Source organism: Suricata suricatta, chromosome 5 (genome assembly GCF_006229205.1).
Source record: "Suricata suricatta isolate VVHF042 chromosome 5, meerkat_22Aug2017_6uvM2_HiC, whole genome shotgun sequence".
NCBI lineage: Eukaryota > Metazoa > Chordata > Mammalia > Carnivora > Herpestidae > Suricata > Suricata suricatta.
Genome location: NC_043704.1, coordinates 67,830,653 through 67,857,409, shown reverse-complemented (window position 1 = coordinate 67,857,409; position 26,757 = coordinate 67,830,653). Strand labels below are relative to the sequence as shown.

Here is a 26,757-nt window from a genome sequence, read left to right as displayed (position 1 = left end):
TGGGTGGCTCAGTCAGTTAAGCATCTGGCTCTTGATTCTGGCTCAGGTCGTGATCTCACGGTTTGTGGGGTTGAGCCTGCGTGGGTCTCTGCTGATGGCGTGGAGTCTGCTTGGGACTCTCTCTCCTTCCCTCTCTCTGCGCCCCCCCCCACTCACACACACACACACACACACACACACACACACACTCACACACACACTCTCTCTCTCTCTCTCTCTCAAAATAAAAATGAACATTAGAAAAAGTAAAATGGGGATATAATTCTTACCTCACAGGATTGTTTGGCGGAATAAAATAAATACTCTATTTGAAAGTACCTATTATATTACCTGGTACAATCTAGGTGTTCAATAAATAGTGTCTGAGTCTAAAATTTACCTGGGGAAAATTAAAAAAAAAAAAACACTTTACTATCATACATACTGAGCTAGCAAACTGGCAATATGACTGCTTGATTCCTTTGGTTTATTTATGTACAAGTCTTTAAAATCATCAAAATTGAGTGCATAAAGAAAATATGCTATTTAATAACATTAGAATTCACTTAACATAGTAGAAGGGTTTCATGCTTAAAGTGTGGCAGGCTTATGTCACTGTTGTCACTGGGCAGAACTAAGACCAACAGCAGTTAGATGAAGGCAGGTTTGGGGTCAGCATCCAGCCAGGGCTGCTCTGCTGCTCAAGTGTATGAGACACAACTCCCTTGGGCCACAAGCTAGACCCCAGCCCCTGATCCATGTGGGGCACATCTGCACTGTGATCCCAGAAGCTTGACTGGAGCTGTCCCACGTGCCATGGCTCTATTCATGAAGAACAAAGTTCCCTGACGTGGAATCTTCAATTTAAGGCAAAGTGACAACTCAAGGATGTAAAAGAGATGACTTTTGGGTCAGAGTCTGACTGTGATTTCTCTTTCTCAGTTGGTTTATGAAACATTTCTGGAGCATCTATTTACACCAGGCACAGACATCAGCCCAGGGATTTCCTCAGGGAAATCAGCAGTCCTGTCCCTCAGTAATACTGTGTTCCTCAAGGAATATGGCATTCCGACGTGATACCAGCTGCCTCCTTCAGCAGCAGCTGAAATTGCATAGCTGTGCCCTCTGCCTTTAAGATGAACATTATTCTTTCCTTCCTAAAAATACAACCTGTTCTTTCCTTCTACAGATTTGATGTCCACAGTTTGGACACACAGTTAGTGCGGTCTTAGTTTATCTGATTTTAAATTCTCAAATGTATTGCTTTCAAGATAGGTTCATTCCAGTTATGAAGGAGAAGCTGAAGAAAGTCTGATTGCAGTGACAAGGATCCTTTGATCTTAGAAAAAGCTGTTAAGAGGAAAAGAAAATATATAAACTTGTTTTATAACTCAGTATGTGTAGATGAGCAATGTCTTCTGGGAAGGATACCAAAATGTTAATGTGTAAAAGTAATGAGATACTCTGGGTAAGCCTGATAGTCATAAAATACCACAAATAACCCTGGATTATTCACACAATCTGTGACACTGTCATACAGGTCAGTAGGGTTGTCAGGGTTCTTTGGTGGAGGCACAATTAGTGACTGATTTCCATTTGTGTACGTTCCAGTAAGTACTCGCACATAGTACATATGCTTTTTCCCATTTCTGTCTGGTCTGGAGTATATATCATTGGCAGAATAACGGGCTGTGACGGCAAAATACGTTCCTTTTCCATATGCCACAGCTGTGAAGGGAAAAACAAGACATTTTAAGAAATTCAGTTTAGTCTATAATCTGACATGTTGACCCAATATGTCAAATAATGTTAAAATAATGATCACGTCTTCTCTCCAAAGCCTCTTAAGAAATGTATTTTTAATTTTTAATGTTTATTTATTTCTAGGAGAGAGAGACAGAGAGAGAGAGAGAGGGAGGGAGGGAGAGGGAGACATGAGCTGGGGAGGGACAGAGAGAGAGAGGAAGACACAGAATCCAAAGCAGGTTCCAGGCTCTGAGCTATCAACACAAAGCCTCACGCAGGGCTCAAACTTGTGAACTGTAAGATCATGACCTGAGCTGAAGTTGGACACCCAACTGACTGAGCCACCCAGGTGGCCCTCATGTGTTTTTAATTTTTAAAAATTATTCCTCCACCCCAGAGGGCTGGTCGGTCCTTCTAGGAGGACACATAATGAGTGTCTAGCAGCAGCACGGCCACCGACTGTGCAAACCACGCTGTCCTTTGCCCAGTTTGGGTTCTCACGGCCGACACCCCATTTGAAGCAGCCAGATTACTTGCTGCCTTACCGTTCTTCCCAGCATAACTGCGGTTAAAGCCATTTCGGTTGACATGTGGCACCGAGTCAACATCTGTCCCATGGAAGAGCTGCTTTTCATTGTTTTTATGTCCATTCTTGGCATCCATGGCTTTCTTCTTTGTTTGGTAGCTATTCCAAAGATCTGGATTCTGGATCCTCTCAATCTACAAATCAGTAAAGAAAAATATTCTGTCAGTGCCAAGATCCTTTGGAGGATACAGCAAATGAAAACTGACCATTATTTTTTCATAAATGAAAATTAAAATATACAACAAATTCAATGCCAGATGGCACCTTTCTGCATTCAGAAATCTTTTTAGATCCAGTGTTTCACAAAAACAGACTTTGAGAAGAATTTTAATTTCATTTTTAACATCTTTTATGTACCACATGAGAGCAAACAGGGTTTAGGATCTTAAGTCCTTGTTGTGTGAAGTTGGCTGACCAAGCCTCCCCAACTCCTGCTTTTCACCTTCAGTTCAGTGACAGGTCAGCTGCTGTTTTTGTCACTTTGTCACTTTGCCTTTCTTCTCCTCAGTCCTTCTAGGATACTGGTTAACCTGGTTGGCCATGTTCTAATTGTTAGAGAAGCACTAGATGGTCTAGTATGGAAGGTAATTAATTAATGAAAATCAATCTCTGGTCCAGTTGGAAGAGTGGGGCATAAATCCTGGTGAGATAGGATCTGCTTGCAGACCACAGTCATGCTTTGACCATCCATCCTCTTTGGGAAGTGGCCTCCAGGGCTATGGGAGAAATTCCCTGAGTCCTGGATTGCAGGACCCAGGAGGAATCAGACAAATCTAGAATCTATAAGAAAACTTGCTTGGGTTCTTAAAAAAAAAAGATAGAAAAAAGAAAATCTAGACAAGACAGAGCTAGAATATGGGGCATTCTATAATACAACTGGCTTAAACTCTTTAAATAATTCAGTATCATGAAAAATGATTTTTTTTAATGCAGGAGTACTATTCTAGATCAGAAGAGACAGGAGACAAAATGACCAAATGCATTATGTGAACCCATATTTGGAGAGGGTGGAGTAACAAGAAAGTGAGCAATTGGGGAAATTTGAATATGGACTCTATTAGATATTGCCAAATTACTGCTAATTTTCTTATATGGGATAACACTGCTGTTATTTAGGAGACCGTCTTTATTTGTAGGGGATATGTGCTAAAATATTTAGGAGTGCCATGAAATCTGCAACTTACTGTCAAATGCTTCAGCAAAAACTGAGAAGGTAAGAGAAAAAGCAAATGTGGCAAAAATTACTGAGTCTATGTGGATGTTTAGGGATGTTAAAAATCTTAGTCCCAGGTGCTAATAGTCATGGAGGATGACGGCCACCTATTTTTCCGGTTAGTGTTTTCAGACTCTTAGGAATTTCCAAAGAGGTGTCTTAAGTATAAACTAGCTCTACTTTAATCTGTTTCACACACTGGACTTTAACATAAGATTTTATTTGAAAAAAGGTCTATAAAAAAACAGTAAAATCATTTATCTGGCTATCCGCTAATACATGGCAAGCCTCCAGGGTCCACCGGAGACATAACTGGTCCAGTGGACAGCCCTGCTCAATCCGGACTTGGCGTCAGCCACTACCAGATGACTGTGCTTAATATTTGAAATACAGACCATCAAAGTGCCACACATCTGAGTCACATTGTCTTCCTACCTCAGATTTGTTTTTGCTCAATGGTTTACATTGAAGGATTAAAAATAAAAGCAGTGGTATAAAATTTGATATTACATTTATTGTGAGGATATTTTGAAAATATTTTCTAGTACTTGATTCACAGGCTAAATCTATCAGTAGCCAGTCTCAGTACTGTGAAAATCTGTGAGTTTCCTGATCCCATGGTTTTCTTTATGATTTATGGAAATTATAAATCTTCCTTGCCTTGTCTACCAGGACACTCAAGGAGACAAATCTGTGGTCCTTCTCTAGTAACTACCTAGGAACTCTTGTTATGTATTTTTGTAAATGATAATACCTCTGTATTATCTTACTTTTCCTACCCTCCTTTTTTGTCCATTTTTCTTCATTTATTTATTTTACCTGAAGGTATGATATATATCCTTGTTAAGACACTTCAAATCACTTTTTGTTTTTATGTACTTAACTACATAAATAGAGTGGCAGAAATAGAGAAAATGTGGAAGGAAAGAAAATGCAGGCCTTATGACAGACTTGTTTGGATGGATGAAGGGAAGATACCCAAAGGTCTCTAGCTTGACTCAGAAAGTGGTAGAACCAAGGACAGAAGTGGGGAAGGAAAGGTAAATGGTGAGATGATGAGTTAGGTTTAGGAAAATTGATTTAGCAGACAAGTATTCAAGCAGAGATTTTTTGTTTTAGGCCATTTAGAATATGTTGTAGGGATGCCTGGGTGGCTCAGTCAGTTAAGCGTCCAAATTAGGCTCAGGCCATGATTTTGCTATTCAGAGTTCAAGTCCAGCGATATGTTGTAGAGCTTGATCAAAGATCCAGGTTGGTGATGTTGATTGGGTGCTATCAATGTTGAAATAGCAGCTGAAGCCAAGAAGGGTAAACGCATTTCCAGATGAAGTGCAGAGACAGAAGAGCAAAATACAAATCCTATGGGTAAAGTGGTTTGGAGGAGAAATAACAGGAATAATGAAAGGAAAATTAGTTAAAGAAGAAAGCATTAATATAATATTGCCATAGAGGTCAAATGGGAACATAATTTCAAAGCGCAACACTAAAGCTTCGAAGTGGAAGACGCCCACGTTGGGGAGAGGAACTGGATTATCACAGAAGCGAGCAGTGCTGATCTGCGAATGGTGGAGCAGAAGCACAGAGCCCTGATCTGAGGGCCTCTGTGTGTCTTTGTGGTGTTTGCTAGTTATCAAATCCAACCCTGCAGCTCTGTCTTTGAACTTTTATTAGCTTGCTTCACAGATTCTTGTGAATTTGTTTCTGTTGGGATATCAGAGTGGGTGGGGGAATGTTGCCATGGGTCCATTTTCATCTTCCTGGGCTAGCTTTTGTAACTTTTTCTTTTTCTTGAAGCTGCTGTTCTTGCTGCCAGCAGCCTCTTTGGGTCCACTACGGAATGGCTCCTCCTTTGGAGAAAGTTTCCCCTTTTCTTGCGGGATGTTCCTGTTTCCTTCCTCTTCAGGGTTGCTAACTGGTTCCTCTTCAGGGAAAGATTTCTTCCTCTTGGGAAGACTCCTACTGTCAACTATCTCTTCAAGATCACTACTAACCAGCTCCTCACTGAGTCAACACATGTTTTTAGTATTATAACATCATACCACAATAAAAAATTATATTGTAATAACACAATCTCAATCTTAATATCTCTGTAATTGTGGTAAAGTGAGTAGAATCTATAATCAAAAATCGGATTGCCATAAAATATTCTAATTCTGGGGGAAAATGTGATGGAAAATGAATGGAAACGTATTTGTGGATTTATCCAGGACCACAATGTCACTTATCTCCACCATTCTTAAGAAACTCCATGTCAGCAGAAGGCTTACCTTCTCTATGTAGAAGTGCGAGCAGGTCTGATTAAACTTGCTTGCGACTGTGTCATATTCTGCATGACCAGGCTGTAGCTCAACCACACAGACATCCTGCTGTTTCATATCACTCCAGTGTTTGGGGATCCCAGCTGCAAAGAGGACATTTGAGGACTCCCACACACCTAGGAAGGCCCATCCACACACTACTGGTATGTATGCTCTGAAGAACTAAGTATCATTACGTTATTATCTCCTAACTCAACGTGTTCAAGAAGTTCTTTATCTTTGTTGGAGAATGTCTCCACAGACAACCTATATCAGAACCAATCGTAATGCTTGTTAAGAGAAACCCCACAGGGGCGGCTGGGTGGCTCAGTCGGTTAAGTGACTGACTTCAGCTCAGGTCATGATCTCCTGGTGTGTGAATTGGAGCCCATAGGGCTCTGCACTGATAGTTTGGAGCCTGGAGCCTGCTTCAGATTCTGTGTCTCCCTCTGTTTCTGCCCTCCCCTGCTCATACTCTCTCTCTCTCTCTCTCTCTCTCTCTCTCTCTGCCTCTCTAAAATGAATGTTAAAAAAAAAAAGAAAGAAAGAAAAAAGAAAAAACCCCCACAGATCTACTGAATCAAACTCTCTGAGGGTTGAAATCCATGTACTATATCTTAACAAGCTTTGATCAGGCTCAGATTTGAGAAGTGTTGGTGTAGTGTAACTCAAGCTGCATATTCAGTTCAGTCTCTAATCTGTCATCATTTAATAATTTAACAATAAATTATTTCCTTACAATGGTCTTGTTATAAAAGCATGGATTTTTGCCAAAATGCCTCACTACCACAAGGCCCTCCACATCTATTCTTTCATTATTTTTCTCCACATCCCTAAGAGCTGAGCGGATGGCAGGTTTTGCTCCGTCTTCTGCTAAACAGAATATTATACTTGATTTGTCATTCCCCTAGGGTTGCTCAGAGTCTGAGGAATTCATTCACACTGATCTCATGAGAGATAATGATAATGTACTGGAAGCCAATTTACTAGTCTTAAGTGTAGGACCTATGTGGTTCAAAGGCAGGAATGTCTATCTACACAACACAAACATTCCTTCTCTGATCCAGTCAGAGAATTTCAAGGCTGCCTTCTGATGGGTGCAGTGAGGAAACCTTATGTTCAGGGAAAGAGAGGAAGTGAATTCTGGGAGAAGATCCTACAAACTCCCAGTGCTCTCTGGGTTATCACAGACAGAGAGTACCCACTCTGACCAGGCTGTCTTCTTCTTTTGTTCTAGAAAACTTTGAGCCACTTTTCTTTAAAAGCCCATGACTCTTGACTGAAGGAGCTGTTATCTCTGCGGCAGAACTGGCCCTGGAAAGCTGATAAACTGTAGAGAAGGGAACAAATGCAAGGCTTGGGTACTGTCACATTAAGATGGCCAGCCTCAGGCTGTTGAGTGCACCCATGCTACACTTCCCCAGCCATAATGTAAACTCATTAAGCTCAGAGACCAAGTTTTCTCTTTCATCCCATAAGAGTTGCCTGAATTTGATCTGCTTGAGTACAGTTTCGATGTATGTACCAAATAGTGTTAAGCCCATAGTAGGTGTAAAAGAACGGATCACAAGCACGCTGGTTTGACTCACCTTCAGATTTCATCAGGCGCCGAACAGGCAAACTGCATCCTTTTCCATCTGTAGCAGTGTTCTTGCACAGGTCCACGGTGTAGCTCTGATGATTAACTTCAACAACAGCTAGCCTTTGCTTTGCTTTCCTTGCATTCTCCAATTGCAGATTGACTCTTTTGTTAAAACTATGAAAAGTGTCTTTGTCATAATATTGCCATTCTATAAATTCACTGATAAAATCTGCCTGGGATTTCTCTTCTTTGGCCAATCTGATTCTCTTGATCATTTCCTCAATTGCATTTCTAGCCTGGGTCACATCTTTGCCAATTCCAAAAACTTCAATCAGAGGTTTTTCACTGTCCAAGCAAATGACAATATCTAAGTTCTCCTGCAGCTCATTCAATTTCTGATACTCTTTTTCATTAAAATCTTTGATACATTCATCTTCATTAGTGTAAGGACACAGTTCCTTTGTAATCAGATCCTGTATCCAGGTGAGAGCGTTTTTCACACATTTTACGTTTTCACCACACACCTGAAAAGTTGCTAATTCTGTTTTCTTTTTCAAAACCAAAGGATTCTGCTTTTGGGGAGATTGATGCAGGGAATCCATAAGTGCTTAAAAAAAAAAAAAGAAAGGAAGATTAGTTATTTCCCTCTCTCTATTTCTCTATTTGGTTACTCTGCTGTACATTAATCTCCAGGACTTATTTATCTTATAACTGGAAGTTGGTACCTTTTGTCCCTCTTCACTCATTTCACCCCTCCTCAGCTCCCAACCCCACCCCTGCTGCCACTGGCAAGAGCCAGTCTGTTCTCTGTATCTCACAGTTTGTTTGTTTTTTAAGATTTTACATAGTGAGATCATCTTATTTCATTTAGTGTAATACACTCAAGGTCCATCCATGTTGTCACAAATGGATAGATTTCCTCCTTTTTAAGGCTGAATAATATTCCATTTTCTGTGGGTGTGTAAAAAATATATATATTATACATATATACATATATATGTACATATATATCTCACTTTTTCTTTATCCATTCATTTCTTGGTGGGCACTTAGGTTTCTCCATGCCTTGGTTTTGTAAATACTACTGCAATGAATATGGGGGTGCAAGTGTCTTTTTAAGATAGTTTTTTTTATTATTACCTTAAGATAAATACCCAGGAGTGAAATTGCTGGATCATATCATAGTTCTATTTCTAATTTTTTGAGGAACCTCATACTGTTTCCCACAGTGGCTGTACGAGTTTGCATTCTCATCAACAGTGCATGAGAGTTCCTTTTCTCCCTACCCTCCCCAGCACTTTTTATTTCTTGTCTTTTTGATACTAGCCATTCTATCAGGTGAGGTGATTTCTTCTTAGGTTTTTGATTTGCATTTCCCTGATGATTAGTGATGTTTATCACCTTTTTATGTGCCTGCTGGCCATCTGTATGCCTTCCTCAGAACAGTGTCTATTCAGATCCTCTGCCCATTTTTAAATCAGATTATCTGTCATCTATCAGGTTGTATGAGTTCTCTATATATTAGCCCCTTTGTATATTAACCCCTGGCAGATACATTATTTACAAATATTTTCTCCCATCCCCTAAGTTGCCTTTTCATTTTGTTGATGGTTTCCTTTGCCATGAAAAGCTTTTTAGTGTGAAGTAGTCAGTCCTACTTGTTTATTTTTGCTTTTGCCATTTGTGCTTTGATGTCAAATCCAAAGAAAATCACTGCCAAGACTGATATCTAGGCGCTTACTCCCTGTTTTGTTCTAGAAGTGTTATGGTTTCATATCTTTAATCCATCTTACATGGATTTTTGTGTATGGTGTAAGACAGTAATCCTATTTCATTCTTTTGCATGAAGCTGTCAAGTTTTCCTAGCACCTTGCTGAAGCAAGCACCCAAGCACTATTTATTGGAGAGACTACCCTTTTCCATTGGCTCCTTTGTTGTAAATTAAATGACCACACAGATGATCCCCAACTTAACAACAGTTCAACTTACGATTTTTTGATTTCATGATAGTATGAAAATGATATACATTCAGGAGAAGCTGTACTTTGGATTTCGATCTTTTCCTGAGCTGGTAACATATGGTGACGTACTCTCTTGTGATGCGGGACATTGGCAGGGAGCTGCAGCTTCCAGCCAGCCAGGCATTGTGAGGCTCAAAACCAATATACCTGCAACCATTCTATACCTGTAAAGCCATTCCATTTCCAATTCCTTCATAGTATTCAATAAATTACATGAGATGTTCGACACTTTTTTGTAAAATAGACTTGTGTCAGATGAGTTCATCCAATTATAGGCTAATGTGGGATGCTTAAGGTGGGATAGGCTAAATGATGATGTTCAATAGGTTATGTATGTTAAATGTACTTATGACTTATGAAATTGTCAATTTACAGTGGGTTTATCAGGATGTAACCCCTTGTAAGTCAAAGAACATATGTATATGCATGGATTTATTTCCACGCTGTCTATTCTGTCCCATTAATCTATCTGTCTGGTTTTATGCCAATGCCATAGTTTTGATTACTATAGCTTCATAATGTAGTTTGAAATCAGGAAAGCCCCTGGCTTTGTTCTCCCTTCCTTCTTTCTTTCTTTCATTCTCTCTCTTTTGTGTGCATGAGCAAGTGCGAGCAGGGAAGGGGCAGAGAGAGAGGGAGAGAGAATCCCAAGCAGGCTCCCAGCTGCCAGCACAGAGCCTGATGCATGGACTGAACCCATGAACCATGAGATCATGACTTGAGCTCAGATCAGGAGTCAAATGCTCAACCGACTGAGCCACCCAGGCTCCCCTGTTCTTTCTCAAGGTTACTCTGGTTATTAAGGGCCTTTTGTGGGTCTGTGCAAATTTAAGATTGTTTGTTCTATTTCTGTGAAAAAATGCCTTTGGAATTTTTATAGGGATTGCATGGAATCTGTGGATTGCTTTAGATAGTGTGGACATTTTGACAATACTCATTCTTCCAACCCATAAGCATGGTACATTTTTCCCATTTGTCATCTTCAGTTTCTTTCATCAGTATCTCATAGTTTTCAGAGTATAGCTCTTTCACCTTCTTAGTTAAATTTATTCCAAGATGTTTGTTCTTTTTGATATTATTATAAATGGGATTATTTTTGTAATTTCTCTTTGTGACAGTCTGTTTAAGATTAGCTAACATGACATCAATACTAGGAGCATGCATTTCGTAAAAAAAGGTCAACTCACATGTTACGTTAGACTTTAGAGACTGTCGGAGAGAAGTCAGCGATTGTTCTCTTTTTCTTATGCTGTCCCAAAACACACCCAGTAGGTAAGGCATAAAAATAACCACTTTAACATTTTTCACAGACTGTACAAGTCCTTTCTGGATAAAGTCTTCAATGGCATCAATTATGGCATCAGCAACCCCAGCTGGGTCTTGATTGGCATTTCCTAGAAAAGCAAATAATAAAAACAGAGACAGGGGAAAGACCCAACTGGGAAGGCTGAGAAATAAGTTGGGGATTCCAGTCCTCACAGAATGAATGCCCACTGCCCAATTGTTTCATCACCTCAGGCTTCTCTAGCAATGCAGTCAAACACTTTTGAGGTCCTAGATGCAACAGCGAGCTTCTATTCCAGGATGTCAGGAAGCCAATAGCCCAACAATGAACAAAGGACCCAGAAATCTAACTTTTGCTATCTGATGTTCATATCTGCTCTATCGAGCTGACCCTCACTCACTGTGTTCTTCTGTATTACAAGATTAATTAACTGTTGTTGGCTCATTAGTGAGTTCAAAGGGTCCATAAAAAGCAAAATATGCTAATATATGTGGAAATATAATGTTCTTTAAAAAGAACAACAATTTTTCTTTTTTGCTTATAGTCACCTGACTGAATACATGTATCTTTATTCTTCCAGATGTCTTTGGGGACCTGATTTAAACTAAGCTAATTTTGTAAGACACCTGGAGCTGTAAGTTACCTGTTATAATCTATAATTCTTTGCACACAAGTTATCCATGGCCTCTAGGAAATCTTTTCTAGCATACTCAGTGAGATTTTAGCTGACTTGCTAGGTTCGAGGTGGCCACCAGAGCACGTCTTTTTCTTTTTATAGCATATTCCATATCTTATTTCTCAAGCCTAAGGCCTAGGTAAATCATGAAAAGTCCCATGAAAAGCCATCAAAGCAGTCACATACAAATCAATGGCAGCTGCCAAATCACAATGGGGAGCAATGTAAAAGTCCCCTGGCCAACCTGGTGTGGTAGACTAACAGCCCACTTGGACTTTCCCTGTTGAGAATGCCACTACTGCAGAAATGAGAGTTGACCACTTTGGCCTGGCTACATAAACACTTGTGGGGATGTAGACAAACCCCATACAAAACTAAACAAATGAGTTTATTCAGTTTTTTTAAAATAGATGATCAGGAAAAGAGAACAATTCTCCTTTGCAAAGCTATGGTTATCTCATGATTTTTGGAAGATTTTAAATGGAGTGTTCACATACATTCATTCACTCTCAACAAATATTTACTATGTCCCATCATGGGCTAGCTCTCAGCTAGGCACTTAGAACACAGAGGATGTGATATATGAGCATGAATAGGTGTCCAACAGGTGAAATATGAGAAGCTGAGGAGAAGGCTATGCCAGACAGAACTGTAACAGAGGTTTGATATGTTTAGCCTGGTGTGTTCTGGGGAAGAGATCTGTTTTTGAGAAGGATAAGTCTGAGGGGTGGGAAATGTGGAGGAGCCCATTTCTAGATAGGAGGCTATAATAAAAGTTTAGGCAAAAGACAAGAGCTGACCAAAAAGAAGAGGCCAGAATGAAGAGTCAGGTACAGGGACTGAGAAGATAATTGGGAAGTGAAGTCAGCAGGACCTAGTGACCAGCAGGGTTTATCTTTGACATTCTGTTCCATCCTCTTGGCCACCCACCCATCATTATGTGTGCATGATGAGTCATGCTATATTGCAGTAGTTTGTTTACATATCTGTCTCTCCCAGGAGGCTAGGTGCTCCTTATGGACTAGACCCTTTTCTGAGACATCTTTCTGTTCCCCAGTGCTTAAGCACAGTGCCTGGCACATGGCAAGCACTCAGTAAACAATCAAATTAGTTAATAAGCTAATGAACATAGGAAGTGATAAAGAGTGTAGGGTCAAGGATTCTAGATAGAAAGTGATGCTTTTAACATGATCAGGGATAGAAGAGGAAGAGCATGTTTGGAGCAGAAGACAACAGAACAAAGTTCATAGTCTACATTGAGCTTGAGGTGCTCACAAGTGTCGCTGAACACCCACTCCCTCCCCCAGGCAGGTGTCTGAAAGGAACCAGGGAGAGGGCTTCTTTTACTTCCAGAAGCTGTCTCAATCACAGTCCCAGTTCAACTCATAAACACCAGTAAAGGAGAAAGTTTCCCCCATTCTTTAGTCTAAGGACCAACTCAGCTGATGATAGACACTGGTAAAGATGACAAACAAGGAGAATCTGCTAACCTTGATTTATTTGTGCAGACCAGCAATGCAGCCAGGTCGGTGGAAGAACCAACAAGTTTGCAGTAACCCAGAAATACTCAAACGTGTATATTTATATAAAATGAATATTGCCTCATTTCCTTGTTTTTTTCTTGGGAAGCTCTGTGCCACCCTTGGGTTGTCTGATTTCTTGGCCCAAATAAAATTTATGTAGAAATAACAAGACCAGAGCTCAGAAGAAAACCAATGGAGACACAGACTGGTGAGTCATTATGGGTGTCCATAAAAGATAGATAGATACACAGATACATAGAGATACAGAGATAGACAAACAGGCAGGCAGACATGTTGGCTAATCTCCCAAGATTGGATAATACTACAAGGGGAAAGAAAACATAAAGGTACTATAAATTACACTTTCAGAAATGGAAAAGTAATAAAGTAAATGTAGCATTCCATGTGAGAACATTAAGAGGAACGGTAAAGAATTACAGAAATCAAAATAACAGGGGATTAGAAGAAGGCTCAGAAAGTGACAAGAATGGTTAAGTGTACTGAGCTAAGCTTTTGGAGAGCCTAGAATGCCAGTGGGCAACACTCAAACAGACGGCTGCACAATGAAATCATCAGTCCAGGGCTCAGTGCTCTCCCTTTGGGACCAGTCAGCTACGTTCCACTTCAAGTCTGAAAATGTTTGCTTCCTGGACCAGCTCTCTTAAGGGAAACCAAGCAGAAATTCCTAATCAACACCCATGACTCAGATTCCTGGGAAAAGAGCTCAAAGTGCATCACCTTATTAATGATAAACCCAAAGCACCATCCTTATACATGAAGACCCACACAACTATTGATATAGTTTGAGGGAAACCAAAGAGGCAAGCAGGCTGAAAAGAGGAAAGTTGGAGTTGAATTTATGACCCATTAGAACCCAAACCCATTAAGCTCTGGTGACTGAGAGGCTTCTGGGTGGAGATGTCCTAAGGCCAACCCACACAGCCAACTATGCAAGAGGTGAAAGAAGGCTGGGAATACTCATCTGAGAGTCAGCAACTGAGAGATGCAAGTAGATGCTCTGATGCTCTCCATGGAGAAGGGATGGAGCAAGAGGTTAAAGACTAAATAATGTAGGGGACAGAAAAAAGAGAAAGAGACTGAGGAACCAGAAGGAGAGACGGACTTTCTTTCTCTTCCCTCCCTTCCTCTCTCTCCTTGACCATAGTAGAGAGCAAATGTCGCGAATATTCAACACTATCTTCAGTCTTCTTGATTTTTTCCTCTTTCTTAAACCACCCACAGTCTTTGCTTACTCCCTCAGGGGCTGTGTTGGAGTGAAGAGCCACTGTTAACTCAGACTCAGCATTAACTCTATTAACAGTTCCCAATCCAAGGAAAGGTGGATGCCTTGACAGCCAGAGGTTACAAACCTGTCCCAATGGCTGGGAGGCAAACGGATGAGTAATTCCGTTTTTCGCACTCTTGTAAAATAGAGGACATTGATCTCTTGACATCGTTTCCGCCAATAACATGAATAATATTCTTGCACTTCAGTAATCCACCTTCAGTAATTATATAATCATTGTTGCCCTTTTGAACTGGGAAACACAAGACAGAGAGATGCAAAATTAGATACTGAACCTACTTTCTGATTGTTTAGAAAGCAAAATGTTTGGTTTGGCACATAAAGCATTTTATGTAAATAAGAGACTATTTTAGGAGTCTTTAATGAATATTTTTTCTCTTTTTAACTGTGAGATTACTTTTCACTTCTGATTGTCTATGCTTAGAACTCTTTAATATGTTTTCTCCCCAATCCCAAGACTTTCCCCAGCCTCTCCATATTCATATTTCATATTCATCCTTCTACTTAGAATTTTGAACCAAAAAATAGTATTGTGCCTTACCTTGGCGAGAACACTCCATTTCCACATTTTGTCCAGCACATTCTAAAATTGCTTTGGATACCCCTACAGAAGAAAAGCAAGAAGGTTACAAACATGAATTTTAAAAAAGCAGAATAATATAGTTGAATCAGAATGACTGCCTCATTAACTAAAAGCTTTCCTGATCATCAAAGGAATCCTATAGCCTGGGTATTTCTGGTAATAAAGAAGAAAACTGTTACCAATTATTTGAAACCATGTCAAAATAATTTTAAAATTATTAATTAATATTTATTAATAAGCCAAAGCTATAGAAGCCACTTTGGCTATAACAACTGTAGAATAGTTGACTATTAATTACACTACTCAAAATCAGACCAGTCAAGTACCTGCTTTGAGATTAAAAGTCTTTGATGTTGAATTTACAATCATATCTGCCTCTTCTTTGGTGATATCTCCAAAGGCCACCTGGAAGACGATGGGACCAATCTTCATTTCACGCTTTCCTACATTTGGGCTAAACACAGTCCCAGAGAGAACTGAGAAGAAAAGAAATGGAGTCCATGAGCAAGTTGGCAACAGCAAAAATAACTTAGATTTCACACTCCTCATACGCGCTCCTCTCATACTTCTTCCCGGCTCTGTGACCTCCAGCCCTTAACTCGCCCTGACTCTAAGCCTCAGTGATGGTCCATTTCTGAAAAAGGATTATAAAATATAATACGTATTGGGGCACCTGGGTGGTTCAGGTGGTTAAGCATCTAACTCTTGATTTCGGCTCAGGTCATGATCTCATGGTTGGTGAGACTGTGCAGAGCCCGCTTGGGATTCTGTCTCTCTCTCTCTCTGCCCCTCCTCTGCTGTAATGTCTCTGTCTCTCTCAAAATAAATAAATAAACTTTAAATATATATACATATAATAAATATAATATATAAATATATGTGTATATAATATATATACTGTATATATATGTATATAGTATATATGTATATAAAATACATATCAAACTTGGACTTCTGCTGCTGGCCAAGGTGAAGTCAGGCCCCCTAGCATCCATTTCACTCATGATTTATGATTGAAAATGCAGGATAAATATGAAAAGCCACTAACTGAGAACTGAAGAGTAAACAGGAGGCAGACTGGGGGAGGAAGCCACCTGTAAAAGGGGGGGGGTCCCCATTTTATTCTGTTTTGAAATTTTTCCTCTTTTCTCTCCCAGCACTGGCCCAAGGTGGCCCAGTTGCAGAACTGCACAATGAGAATTCCTGTCTTTGTGGCCAGAGGATTAGGACAAATGGTCTCTATGAGCTGAAGAGTATAGGAAGTAATCATCATGACTGTCCATAATTTTTCTTTTTTAATTCAGGTGCTGCCTCAAGGTGGGCCCAGTTGCAGAACGCCACAGTGGCACCACAGGGAGCATTCTGTATTTCTGTTCAAAGGGCCCTTTTGGTCTGAAATGTGTGTATGTGTATGTATGGGCAATACCTGAAGTTCTCTCTCTCTCTCTCTCTCTCTCTCTCTTTCTTTCTCTCCCTCTCTCTCTCTCCACTTTGCCCACAAGGGCAATCCTTACCATGCAAAATTATGAGGCAACTGAATAGGCAGCTTACACTCCCAGAGAGCAATGTCTTTCTGGCCAGAGGATCTAGAAAATGGGCTCCCATGAGCCAGAGAGTGCAGGAGTCCCAGACAAGGGAGAGCTGGAGAGGGAAGCCCCTATTCTGTGTGTGAAGTGTGATAAACCCTGAGCTCCCCTGGAGCTGAGCGGCATGTGTGGGGCAGACCCAAGCCGCATGACAAAGGCCTTGAGAACCAAATTAACATTGGAACTGCTGCCCACACAGAAGGTGAGACAGAACCTTAAAGTGAACTGACTGCTAAAACAAACAAAACAATCACCAATTTTCCAGAGGATTTTTTAAAAATTTTTTTTGTTTTGTTCTGTTTTGTTTTTTAAGAGACAGAGAGAGACAGAGCATGAGCAAAGGAGGGGGTGAGAGAGAGGGAGACACAGAATCCAAACCAGTCTCCAGGCTCTAAGCTGTCAGCACAGAGCCTGACATGGGACTCGAATTTGCAAACCTTGAAATCTTGAGCAGAGTCAGATGCCTAACCAACTGAGCCACCCAGGCGCTGCAGAGGATTTTAATAGGACCCAAGTTTCACAACATAACACATAAAATGCCCAGTCTGTAATCCAAAATTGTCATGGAAAGAAAGAAAATGTGACCAGTTCTCAAGGATAAAGACAATCAAGGACAGATGCTAATCTCAAGATAATCCAGATGTTGGAATTATCAGACCAAGACTTTAAAGCATCTGCTATAACTATGCTCCCTGAGGTCAAAGTTGAATGCATGGAAATGATTTGGCAAGAATGGAAAAAATAGAGGCCCTGCAGAGAAATATAAACTATTTAAAAAACGAACTAAATGGATATTTTAGAGCTTAAAAATACAGGATCTGAAGTAAAAAAAAAATTCACTGAATGGGTCATGAATGGAGAAAAGAGTCCATGAACTTGGAGGTGGATCAATAGAAATTATCCAATGTGAAGAACATAGAGAAAAGAGATTTTGAAAAGAGATCCTAGGGCCCTGTGGGATGCTATCAAAACACTTCACATTCTTGTTATTGGGGCACTGGAGAGAGATCAGTGCGGTAAAATTACTGAAGAAAAGACTGAAAAATTCCCAAATTTGATGGGAAACATACACATTCAGATTCAAGAAGCCTCAGCAAACTCCAAACAGGATAAACTCAAATATAGCAACAGCAAATTTGACAGAGGAGAAGCATTTGGTTGGTACTGTCTCTTTAAATGTATCTATTTGAAAAAGACATCACATCATCCTTAGAAAATAGTATCCTTATCCCTATTGTTGTGGAGGTTATATAAGTTAGCCAGCCTGCTCTTTCACTTCAGGCCACATAAACACAGCCAGTCTTACATGCTCAGGTATGTGGGGTATAATTTAACATCTTCTTATTCAGTAATTGATTCTCTCATAAAAAGCATCACTACCATCTTTCACTGAATAGTTACTTAGCAACTAGAAATAATTTCTTATTGAATAGCTTCACTGAACCTTGTTTATCTTCAGCCTTGGGAATTTTGTCACTGACGAAATTTCCATTAGTCCTTCTGGTGAATTCATCTGAAAATGCCTGTAAATACAAAGACAGTTTTGACCACTACAGTCCTCAGTAGATGAATAAATTATTTGATGCATCAGGGCTTTTGATCTTGCATACATACACACTCAGGAGAGAACAACTCTCAAAGAAAAGCTATTTTCTTACAGACTTTTGAAATTATGAAAAAAAATACATATAATTCTGTTTCTACAAATGCATTCTAGTAAAACTATTAAATATGTGAACAAAGATATATATACAAGCATATTCATTACATACTACTTAGAGAAAATATAAAAGTTTAAAACCCAACAGGGAAATAAATTTTGGCACATCCATGTGTTAGAATATTTAGCAGCCATTAGAAATCTCATTTTCAGGGGTGCCTAGGTTGCTTAGTCAGTTAAGCATCCAACTATTGATTTCAGCTCAGGTTATGATCTCATGGTTCAGTTCATAAGTTTGAGCCCTGCATTGGGCTCTGTGCTGACAGTACAGGGCCTGCTTGGGATTCTCTTTCTCCCTCTCTCCCTCTGCCCCTCCCCTGCTTTCGCTCTCTTTCTCTCAAAAAAAAAAAAAAAGTATGTATGTATAAAAGAAGATCAGAATGAATGCATTTTGTATGGTGCACAGTTTCTACAATGAATATATGTTGTTTTCATAACCAGTGAGAGCAGATATCTTGCCAGTTGTTAAAAAAAAAAAACCACAATATTTTGAGAAAGGTAGTCACATGGACAGAAACACATCATTTTTTAACTTCTTATTTGTACCAGGAGAGGAATCCCTAGTAGAGTAGTCCTCTCTGGGGGAAGAGGCTGGTGTATATATTCTAGGGTTAGTTAGGGTTTCTTTGCCTGTGACACCCTCAAATCATCACTTTCTTTCTCCTTTTAAGCAAGCAAGTGGGGAAAGAAATGAGTAACATTTTTGCCAAAAGACTGATAGAGCAGCTGGAGGGGGACCAGGGAAGACGACAGGGCCAGGGTCTCAGGCTCCCGGGCCTCCAGGGGCACACAGGAAGCTCCATGTGTAAAGGTGGGCAGCCAGTTGATGGACTTTGTACAACCCAAGAGGATCTGGTATTCCTAGTCCCAACTCTCCTACTCACACAGGGATGTGCTGAGTTCATTCTAACCCTGCCTTTTAGTTGTATCTCATCCTGACATTCCCCTCACATTACTTACAGGACTACAACTTTTTTCTCCCATTAGAGGACTATAACTTTTATATCATGTACTAAAATTTCCATGTTCATATGGAAGAGAATCCTAGATTAAAAGAGGATTAAGGGATGTCAGCTCCACTGCAATATATGGGCCTTATTTGGATTCTGATTCAAACAAACAAGCTATCAAAAGAAAATAAGGCATTTATGGGACAGTTGGAAATCTAAACATTGATTTGGTAATTGCTAAAATAATGGAATGATTTTCAATTTATTTTGTGTGAAATAGTATTGTGGTTATGTTACCTTTTAAAAATAATCCTATTGTTTAAAATAAATACTGAATTGTTTATGGATGAAGTTATATCTAGGATTTGCTTGGGAGACAAATACCATATGATTTCACTCATATGTGGAATTTAAGAAAAAACAGATAAACACATGGGGGTGGGAGGAAGAGGGAAATAAACTACAAGAGGTGTAAGAGTCACCTTAAGGTGGCGACCGAGCGGCCATTTCTCTGGGGGCTGGAGGAGAACACATGCACAGACGACCCCCGCCCCTCACCTGCAGACCTGGGATGTCCTGCCCCATTTGGAAAGAGCCAATCATGAAGCTCCAGCTTCCCATCACCCTGACAGACAAGGCAACCTATTCCATCCCGCCACGTCCCTGAAATGCCCTTATTTGATAATCTGCCCTCCCAAGATCAAACCCAGAACCCCCTCACCCATAACCCCCCCCATCACCTATGAGGTGCGACCTCCCCGACTCCCCACTCTCCAGGTCAGGGGACCTCGCCCGGTAATCGCAGATCCCAATAAAGGCTCTCTTGGCTCCATAACGTGGTCTCTTTTTCGTCCCATCTCTGCCTCCATCTATTAAATCTTACAAGAGGCTCCTAAGGATAGACAACAAACTGAGGATTGAGGGAGGGAGGTGGGTGGGGGGATGGGCTAGATGGGTGATAGATACTAAGGAGGCCACTTGTGATGAGCACTGGGTGCTATAGGTAAGTGATGAATCACTAAATTCAACTCCTGAAACCAATATTGCACTATATGTTAACTAACATTTAAATTAAAAAGATAAGTAAATAAAAAGAAAAAAATAAGGGAAATAAATAGAGATGAAGCATACTGGCCAGAGGTTGATAATTATGAAGATAAGTGATGGGTACAGGGAATTCATTATATTATTTGTTTACTTTTAGTAATGCTTTTAATTTTCCCTTAAAGAAGTTAAATTTTCTTCTATATCCATAAATTTGCTTAAAATTTGCTGTGCTACAACTAGTCTACACTATTCCTTTACTTACCTGTATGGGAAATACATAGAAAAAACAACCTAACAGACCAAGAAGACATTTGAGAACATTGGGGCTCAGCTGCCAAAATAACCAGAAATTAGTGACTGTACCTGAATATTTTCATGATCACTCGGGTGCAGCAGAAAGTAAACCTCTTGTAAAGTTTTCAGTTGAGTCTTGCTACCAAATTTTAACACTTCTGAAATGATTAATTCAGCAAAAGTGGTTTTAGGAAACCCCAAATTTCCTGTTCCTATGGCTGGGAATGCAATTGATCTCAAGGATAAGCTCTCAGTGATTTCCAAACATTTTCTGATTATGTCTCCCATGACCTGAAAGGCACAAAGCACATCTTTATGTATCTTTCCTAGAAATGGGAGTCAGAACAAAAAGGACAAGAATTTATCAACTTTGACTGTGATCTCTGTCTACTCTCCTCTCAATAGAGGTTAAGAACAGCCCAAAAAGGAAAGAAAATTATAGGAGTTGATGAGGAAAAGAAAGGGAATGTCAGAGGCCCTCCAAACAGATCCAAACTCACTCAGCAATGAAGATAAAAAGCAAGGCAAATACTGTTCTAATCCTTCATCCTCTTCCATTCCTTGCCTTGCTATCCCCACTAAATGACACATCATTTTCCATAATTCTTAATGAGCCTAATAATGACTGGGCACTATAATCAATTTACATTATTAACTAGTCTTCAAGGGAAGTCAGCCAGGGCTAAACAAACAAACAAACAAACAAACAAACAAACTGGCTCTAATGATATAGAACTTGCTGAGAATGTGACAGAGGAGCAATCTACATTATACTGAGAGGAGAGTCCAAAGAACTACCCAGTTTCCTAGAGAACCTAACTCCTGGCCCCACCTTGTATGAAGATGTGGTGTCTCTCCAGTTCAGAGCCACCACATGAAGCACACGGCGGCAGTGCAGACCGTATCCGCTGGTTTGGAGAACTGTGCCCGTGTCAATAACTGCTGTTTGTCCGACAATGTTCAGTTCCTCCTGGAGCTTTGGCCCAGCTTTTGCCAAGATGGCCTGAGAAAGGGGCCCTCTATTAAGCTCAAGATCCATGGGAATGGAGTTGACAAGAACATCAGCCTTAAAGATAAAGCCAACAATTTGTTTCAGATGCTAACAAAAAGCATTCATCAAGGATGACTATGATTGAGCCACATGCTTGGCACTATCAGGGGGAAATGAGGATGGTTATTTTCAGAGGCTGAAATGCCATCCAAGGCAAAGGGTTACTAAATGCTTGTTTAGTACAAGAGAGCTGCCAAAAAGCAATATATAAATAGTATAAGGTCCCTGCAGGAGGGCAGAAGTGATTCGTGGAGTCTGGGAAATAGGAATCCCTGCAGCAGGCAGAGGGAGACAGGGCAGTCATTTGGGAGGGGGCTAGCATCAGGAGAAGCCCAGTAGGTTTGAGCTGTGAGTAGACTGGTTGATAGACTTTCTAAATCAGGCTAGATTAAGACACCAAGAGAAGCGAGGAGAGGGAATGTGACCAAGCAATGTTCATGGGTCATGGAGGCGTAATGTGGCTCACCCTGATTCAGTGCCATTGACAAGATTCCTCTCCTCTGCCCGCATCAAATATTCTAATTTTTCTGTATCTGCTCTCAGTAAACTTGACGGAAAGGAAATTAACCTTAGATTTGCCAAAATGTGACGGGTATAAAGGCACTGGAAAAGTATGAATGTGTAAGTGGTGAGGATAAAGGTAAGATCTTACTGTGGGTTTTCACATTTACTGGAGACCTAGCAGTCTGAATACACTTGCAGCCCCCACAATTAACTGGCAAATATCTGTTAGTAAGTGCCTTACTGAAGCAGCCCAGTTTTCTGAGGAAACCAGTTTTGAGGCTGGGAGGGAGGGCATGGGATTCTTTCCCTCAATCCTAATCTTCTTTTGGCACCTGGCTAAGGGGAGTCACAGCCCCGTGGTGGGTGTTCTGTAGGTAGGGACACTCACCATAGCACTCCGCACATCCCCTTTCACCAGCAGGAGCCTCAGGTTTCCCTGGGTCAACGAAGAAATTTGTCTGTTTCCATGAACTGTTGTCAAGCCAGGCTGGGCTGCTGCAGGTAAACTGGGCTGCGAAGCAGCGGCAGGCACCAGGTCTTCAAATACATTTTTCACTGTCTCTGCGAAGGCCTCCACAGCCTTCTCTGCTGTATCCACAAGGTAAATCTCTTTCAAGATGTTTCTATTCTGGTTAAGCTGGAAGGTTTTCCTGATAGCCAAAACAATAGTCCTCACACAGCGGACTAAGGGAAAGCCAGAGACTCCGGAACCGATAGCAGGGATGGCTATGGATCGGTACCTGTAGTTTTCAGCCAGATGGAGACTTTCTTCTACAGCTCTCTTTAACTGGAGCACACACTTCAGGGCCTCATCTCCCTTCCATTTGGGCCCCACAGCATGAATCACATGCTGGTATGGGAGCTTTCCTGCTTTGGAGATGACGGCATGACCAGGTAGGATCTTGCCCATCTTCTTTACTATCTGGTCACAGTCTGCTTGGAGCTCAGGGCCAGCTGCTTTAGAAAGAGCAGCTGCTAGGCCACCACAGAGCTTCAGGTCCTCATTTGTGGTGCTCACCACCACGTCCACCGGAAACTGTGTCAAGTCGCCCTGTTGCACAATCAGGGAGACTCCAGGGGCCAGCTCTGCCCGAAAGGAGCACTTCTGCCCATCAGTGCCACCTGCCTCCTTCTTCCCTCCATTCTCCTGTAGTTCAATAAAACATCCAAATAACCGTTTGACTTCACTTTTATAGTACTGTGCTTTTTCCCGGAAGAACTGGCTGGCTCCTGGCTTATCAATATGGATGCTTTCAACACAGATGGAATCCCAGGCTTGCCTGATGATGTGCACGCCATCCAGGACTTTGGCCTTTGGGCCAATTAGTAAAATGCCTTTTTGTTTATTCTCAGCATTGAAAATTACTTGGACATTTGTCTTCTTTATCTTTTGCAAGAATGGCTTTTTTTCTATCTTCAAATAATCTATGATTATGGAAGACTCTATTGCAACCAATCTCTCTATTTTCGTGTGTTCTTCCACAAATTCAATAAGCAAGCTATAGGTTTCGTTCACTTCTCCCACACAGCCTGCGATAACAACCTCAGCTTTGCTTCCTGAAGTTAACTGATGGATTATTACAGTCTGTGATGAGGAATTAGGTTTCTTATGCAAACTGCGAGTGAGCCCTTTCCATTTCTTGTTATTAAGAATTTCCCTGTCCTCAATGTCTATGCGCCTATAACTTAAGGCACTGACCATGTGCTTTTCAGCATCTAATAGGACTTCAGAGGAATAGCTGGTTAGGAGAACAGCTGTACCCTCTAGCTCATAAACAGCAAGAATTTTCTGTGCTATAAAAAAAGACTTAGAGAATTCTATATGGTCTACTTTTTGCAAAAATTGGAAAATCTCAGGGGGAAGCTGGATGTTTTTTTGAGCCATGGTGAGTATCTTTTTCTGTATTTCACACTTTACTTTATATACATCTGTGTGGAGTCCTTTGAAGCTCATGTGTTGAGAAGTTTCATCATAAGACATCTCCATCTCTGGGCACTCAGTGTGGAGACCCTCCAGGGCACCACTGTGACACAAAAGAAAATACCTTCTTGGAGAAATGGCCACTTTTTCCTTTACACTTTGCTCTTCTTTTCTAATTTTTTGAGTTGTACTTTCTATTAATTCCTTGATTTGTGGCTCAATGTTTTGTACATCCTCTGATTTCCCCACTAAGATTACAACTCCCTTAAGTGTATTAAATTCAATCAAAATCTTGTCATCTTCTAAACTGTTTTTTATGGTGTCCCACACTATGGGATCCACTTTCAATGGGGTGACTTTGTATTTAGACCTGATGGTAGAGAATGATGTGGAAACGTCTTCCCGCCAAGTCCTGATCTTTAGTCTACCTAGACTGAATAATGTGGTTGCAGGTCTGACCATAACTTCACCACTGAGTTCGGACCATGTTAGTTCAGCATGACAATGCCTCACTTCATCATTTATCTCATCCATCAAATGGTGCTTTTTCTGTAAGAACCTCCATAAGGGAGGATCTAATAATTCTGTGAATGGTGCTGGAAGCTTGATCAGAGGTTTCTCCTTTCCGTACAAGGCTGTGCCCAAAGAGGCATAGTATGGAAACACAGAGAGTGGCATATTACTGAGGACAAATTTCTTGGTCATGATGGTGTGTAACACTTAAAAAGAAAGAAATAAAATAAAGTAATTCCAGAGTAATATATTTCAAGTGAAAAGAATCTTTTCTATTAGAGGAAAAAAAGCCCAATGTTTATAGAACTTTGATGTTATAACATGCTATTAAAAAGCGTGTTAGGGGCACCTGGGTGGCTCAGTAGGTTAAGCATCCAGCTTCGGCTCAGGTCATGATCTCACAGTTTGTGGGTTCGAGCCCTGTGTCAGGCTCTGTGCTGACAGCTAGCTCAGAGCCTGGAACCTGCTTCAGATTCTGTATCTCCCTCTCTCTCTGACCCTCCCCTGCTCACACTGTCTCTCTCTGTCTCTCAAAAATAAATAAAAGACATTAAAAAAATTTAAAAAAAAGTAAAACGCATGTTATAGTGCTCAAATATCAATTGATTTGTATTAACACGCATAAGTAACCCTTGTTTAATGGAATAGTTTTCAACCAACACTCTATGTTGAAGTTTTGTTAAGTAAATTTTATTTTAATTTTCTAAGATTTAAAAAAAATTTTAATATATATTTATTTTTGAGAGAGAGAGACAAAGCACAAACAGGGGAGGGGCAGAGAGAGAGGGAGACACAATTCTGAAACAGGCTCCAAGCTCCAAACTGTCAGCCCAGAGCCAGATGTGGGGCTTGAACTCACAAACCGAACCATGAGATCATAACCTGAGCTGAAGTTGGATGCTTAACCAACTGAGCCACCCAGGTGCCCCTAAGGTTTTATTTTAAGTAATCTCTATACCCATTGTGGGTCTCAAACTTACAGCTCTGAGATTAAGAGTTGCATGCCCCCACCAAGTGAACACCCCTCTATTTTCTGTTTTCTGATAACACTGATATATCACCACTGGGTTAACAAATAGATAAGAATTTGTTCACAACTAGGGGGGCAATGTTTTCTCCCAGTGTAAAGAATGTTCTGGTGCTATATACAAAAATAAACTCAAAATGGATGAAAGACCTAAATGTAAGACAAGAAGCCATCAAAATCCTAGAGGAGAAATCAGGCAAGAACCTCTTGGACCTTGGCTGCAACAACTTACTCAACGTGTCTCCAGAGGCAAGGGAAACAAAAACAAAAATGAACTGTTAGGACCTCACGAAAATAAAAACTTCTGCACTGCAAAGGAAACAATCAGCAAAACTAAAAGGCAATGATGGATTGGGAGAAGATATTTGCAAACGACATATCAGATAAGCACTATCCAAAATCTATAGAAAACTTATCAAACTCAACACCCAAAAAAACACATAATCCAGTGAAGAAATGGGCAAAAGACACGAATAGACACTTCTCCAAAGAAGACATCCAGATAGCCAACCGACACATGAAAAATGCTGAACATCACACACACATACACACACACAATGAAGTATTACTTGTCAATCAAAAAGAATGAAATCTTGCCATTTGCACCTATGTGGATGTAACTAGAGGGCATTATGCTAAGTGAAATTAGTCTGTCAGGGAAAGACAAATATCATATGACTTCACTCATATGAGGACTTAAGATACAAAACAGATGAAGGGAAGGAAAAAGAATATAAAAACAGGGAGGGAGACAAGACATAATAGACCCTAAACTGTGGAGAACAAACAGAGGGTTGCTGGAGGAGCTGTGGGAGAGGGGATGGGCTAAATGGGTAAGAGGCTTAAGGAATTTACTTCTGAAATCATTGTTGCACCACGTGCTAACTAACTTGGATGTAAATTATAAAAAATAAATAAATTATAGAAAGTAAAAAACACAAATGTTCTGGTGCTGAAAGCAAAGCTCATATAAGAATCATGCTATTTGCTGCTTCTTGTACAGTCTCACAATTTTTGCTTCATAGATGATTTAGATTCCATTAATACTTCTAAGAGGGAGAGCAAAATAATAATCATTATAGCTTACCATGTGTCAGACACCATTTTAAATGCTTTACATATACCTATTTATTTAATCCTCACAATAACCCTTTGAGATAGAGACACTATTATCATCATCCCTATTTATAAATGATAAAACTGAGGCTAGGAAAGGTTAGAGAATTCAAATAGGGTCATCTAATACTATTAGTACCTAAGCTAAGATTTGGGCGAGTGTCTGTCTAACCCGAAGCCAATGCTCCTGCCACTTTACCAGGGGTTCCAAAGAAAATCACCTCCTAGTCA

General features: G+C 40.4%; 1 protein-coding gene across 5 annotated transcripts in view; it reads right to left on the bottom strand.

The window, feature by feature from the left end:
- Positions 1–443: 443 nt before the first annotated feature.
- Positions 444–26,757, bottom strand: part of PARP14 (poly(ADP-ribose) polymerase family member 14) — a 42,172-nt gene continuing 15,858 nt past the window's right edge. For 3 of the 5 annotated variants that reach the window (XM_029939435.1, XM_029939436.1, XM_029939438.1), the window contains 12 exons: positions 22,338–24,589; positions 21,227–21,460; positions 20,464–20,685; positions 17,828–17,906; positions 15,124–15,273; positions 14,756–14,818; positions 14,279–14,446; positions 10,612–10,818; positions 7,411–8,010; positions 5,792–5,925; positions 2,271–2,445; positions 444–1,707 (listed from right to left, as the gene is read on the bottom strand). In XM_029939435.1, coding sequence (XP_029795295.1) covers positions 1,418–1,707; positions 2,271–2,445; positions 5,792–5,925; positions 7,411–8,010; positions 10,612–10,818; positions 14,279–14,446; positions 14,756–14,818; positions 15,124–15,273; positions 17,828–17,906; positions 20,464–20,685; positions 21,227–21,460; positions 22,338–24,589 — 4,574 coding nt within the window. In that variant the 3' untranslated portion in view covers positions 444–1,417. Of the gene's footprint in view, positions 1,708–2,270; positions 2,446–5,791; positions 5,926–6,480; positions 7,152–7,410; positions 8,011–10,611; positions 10,819–14,278; positions 14,447–14,755; positions 14,819–15,123; positions 15,274–17,827; positions 17,907–20,463; positions 20,686–21,226; positions 21,461–22,337; positions 24,590–26,757 lie in introns of those variants that run through there. The other 2 variants (XM_029939439.1, XM_029939437.1) reach the window with 2 other exon arrangements.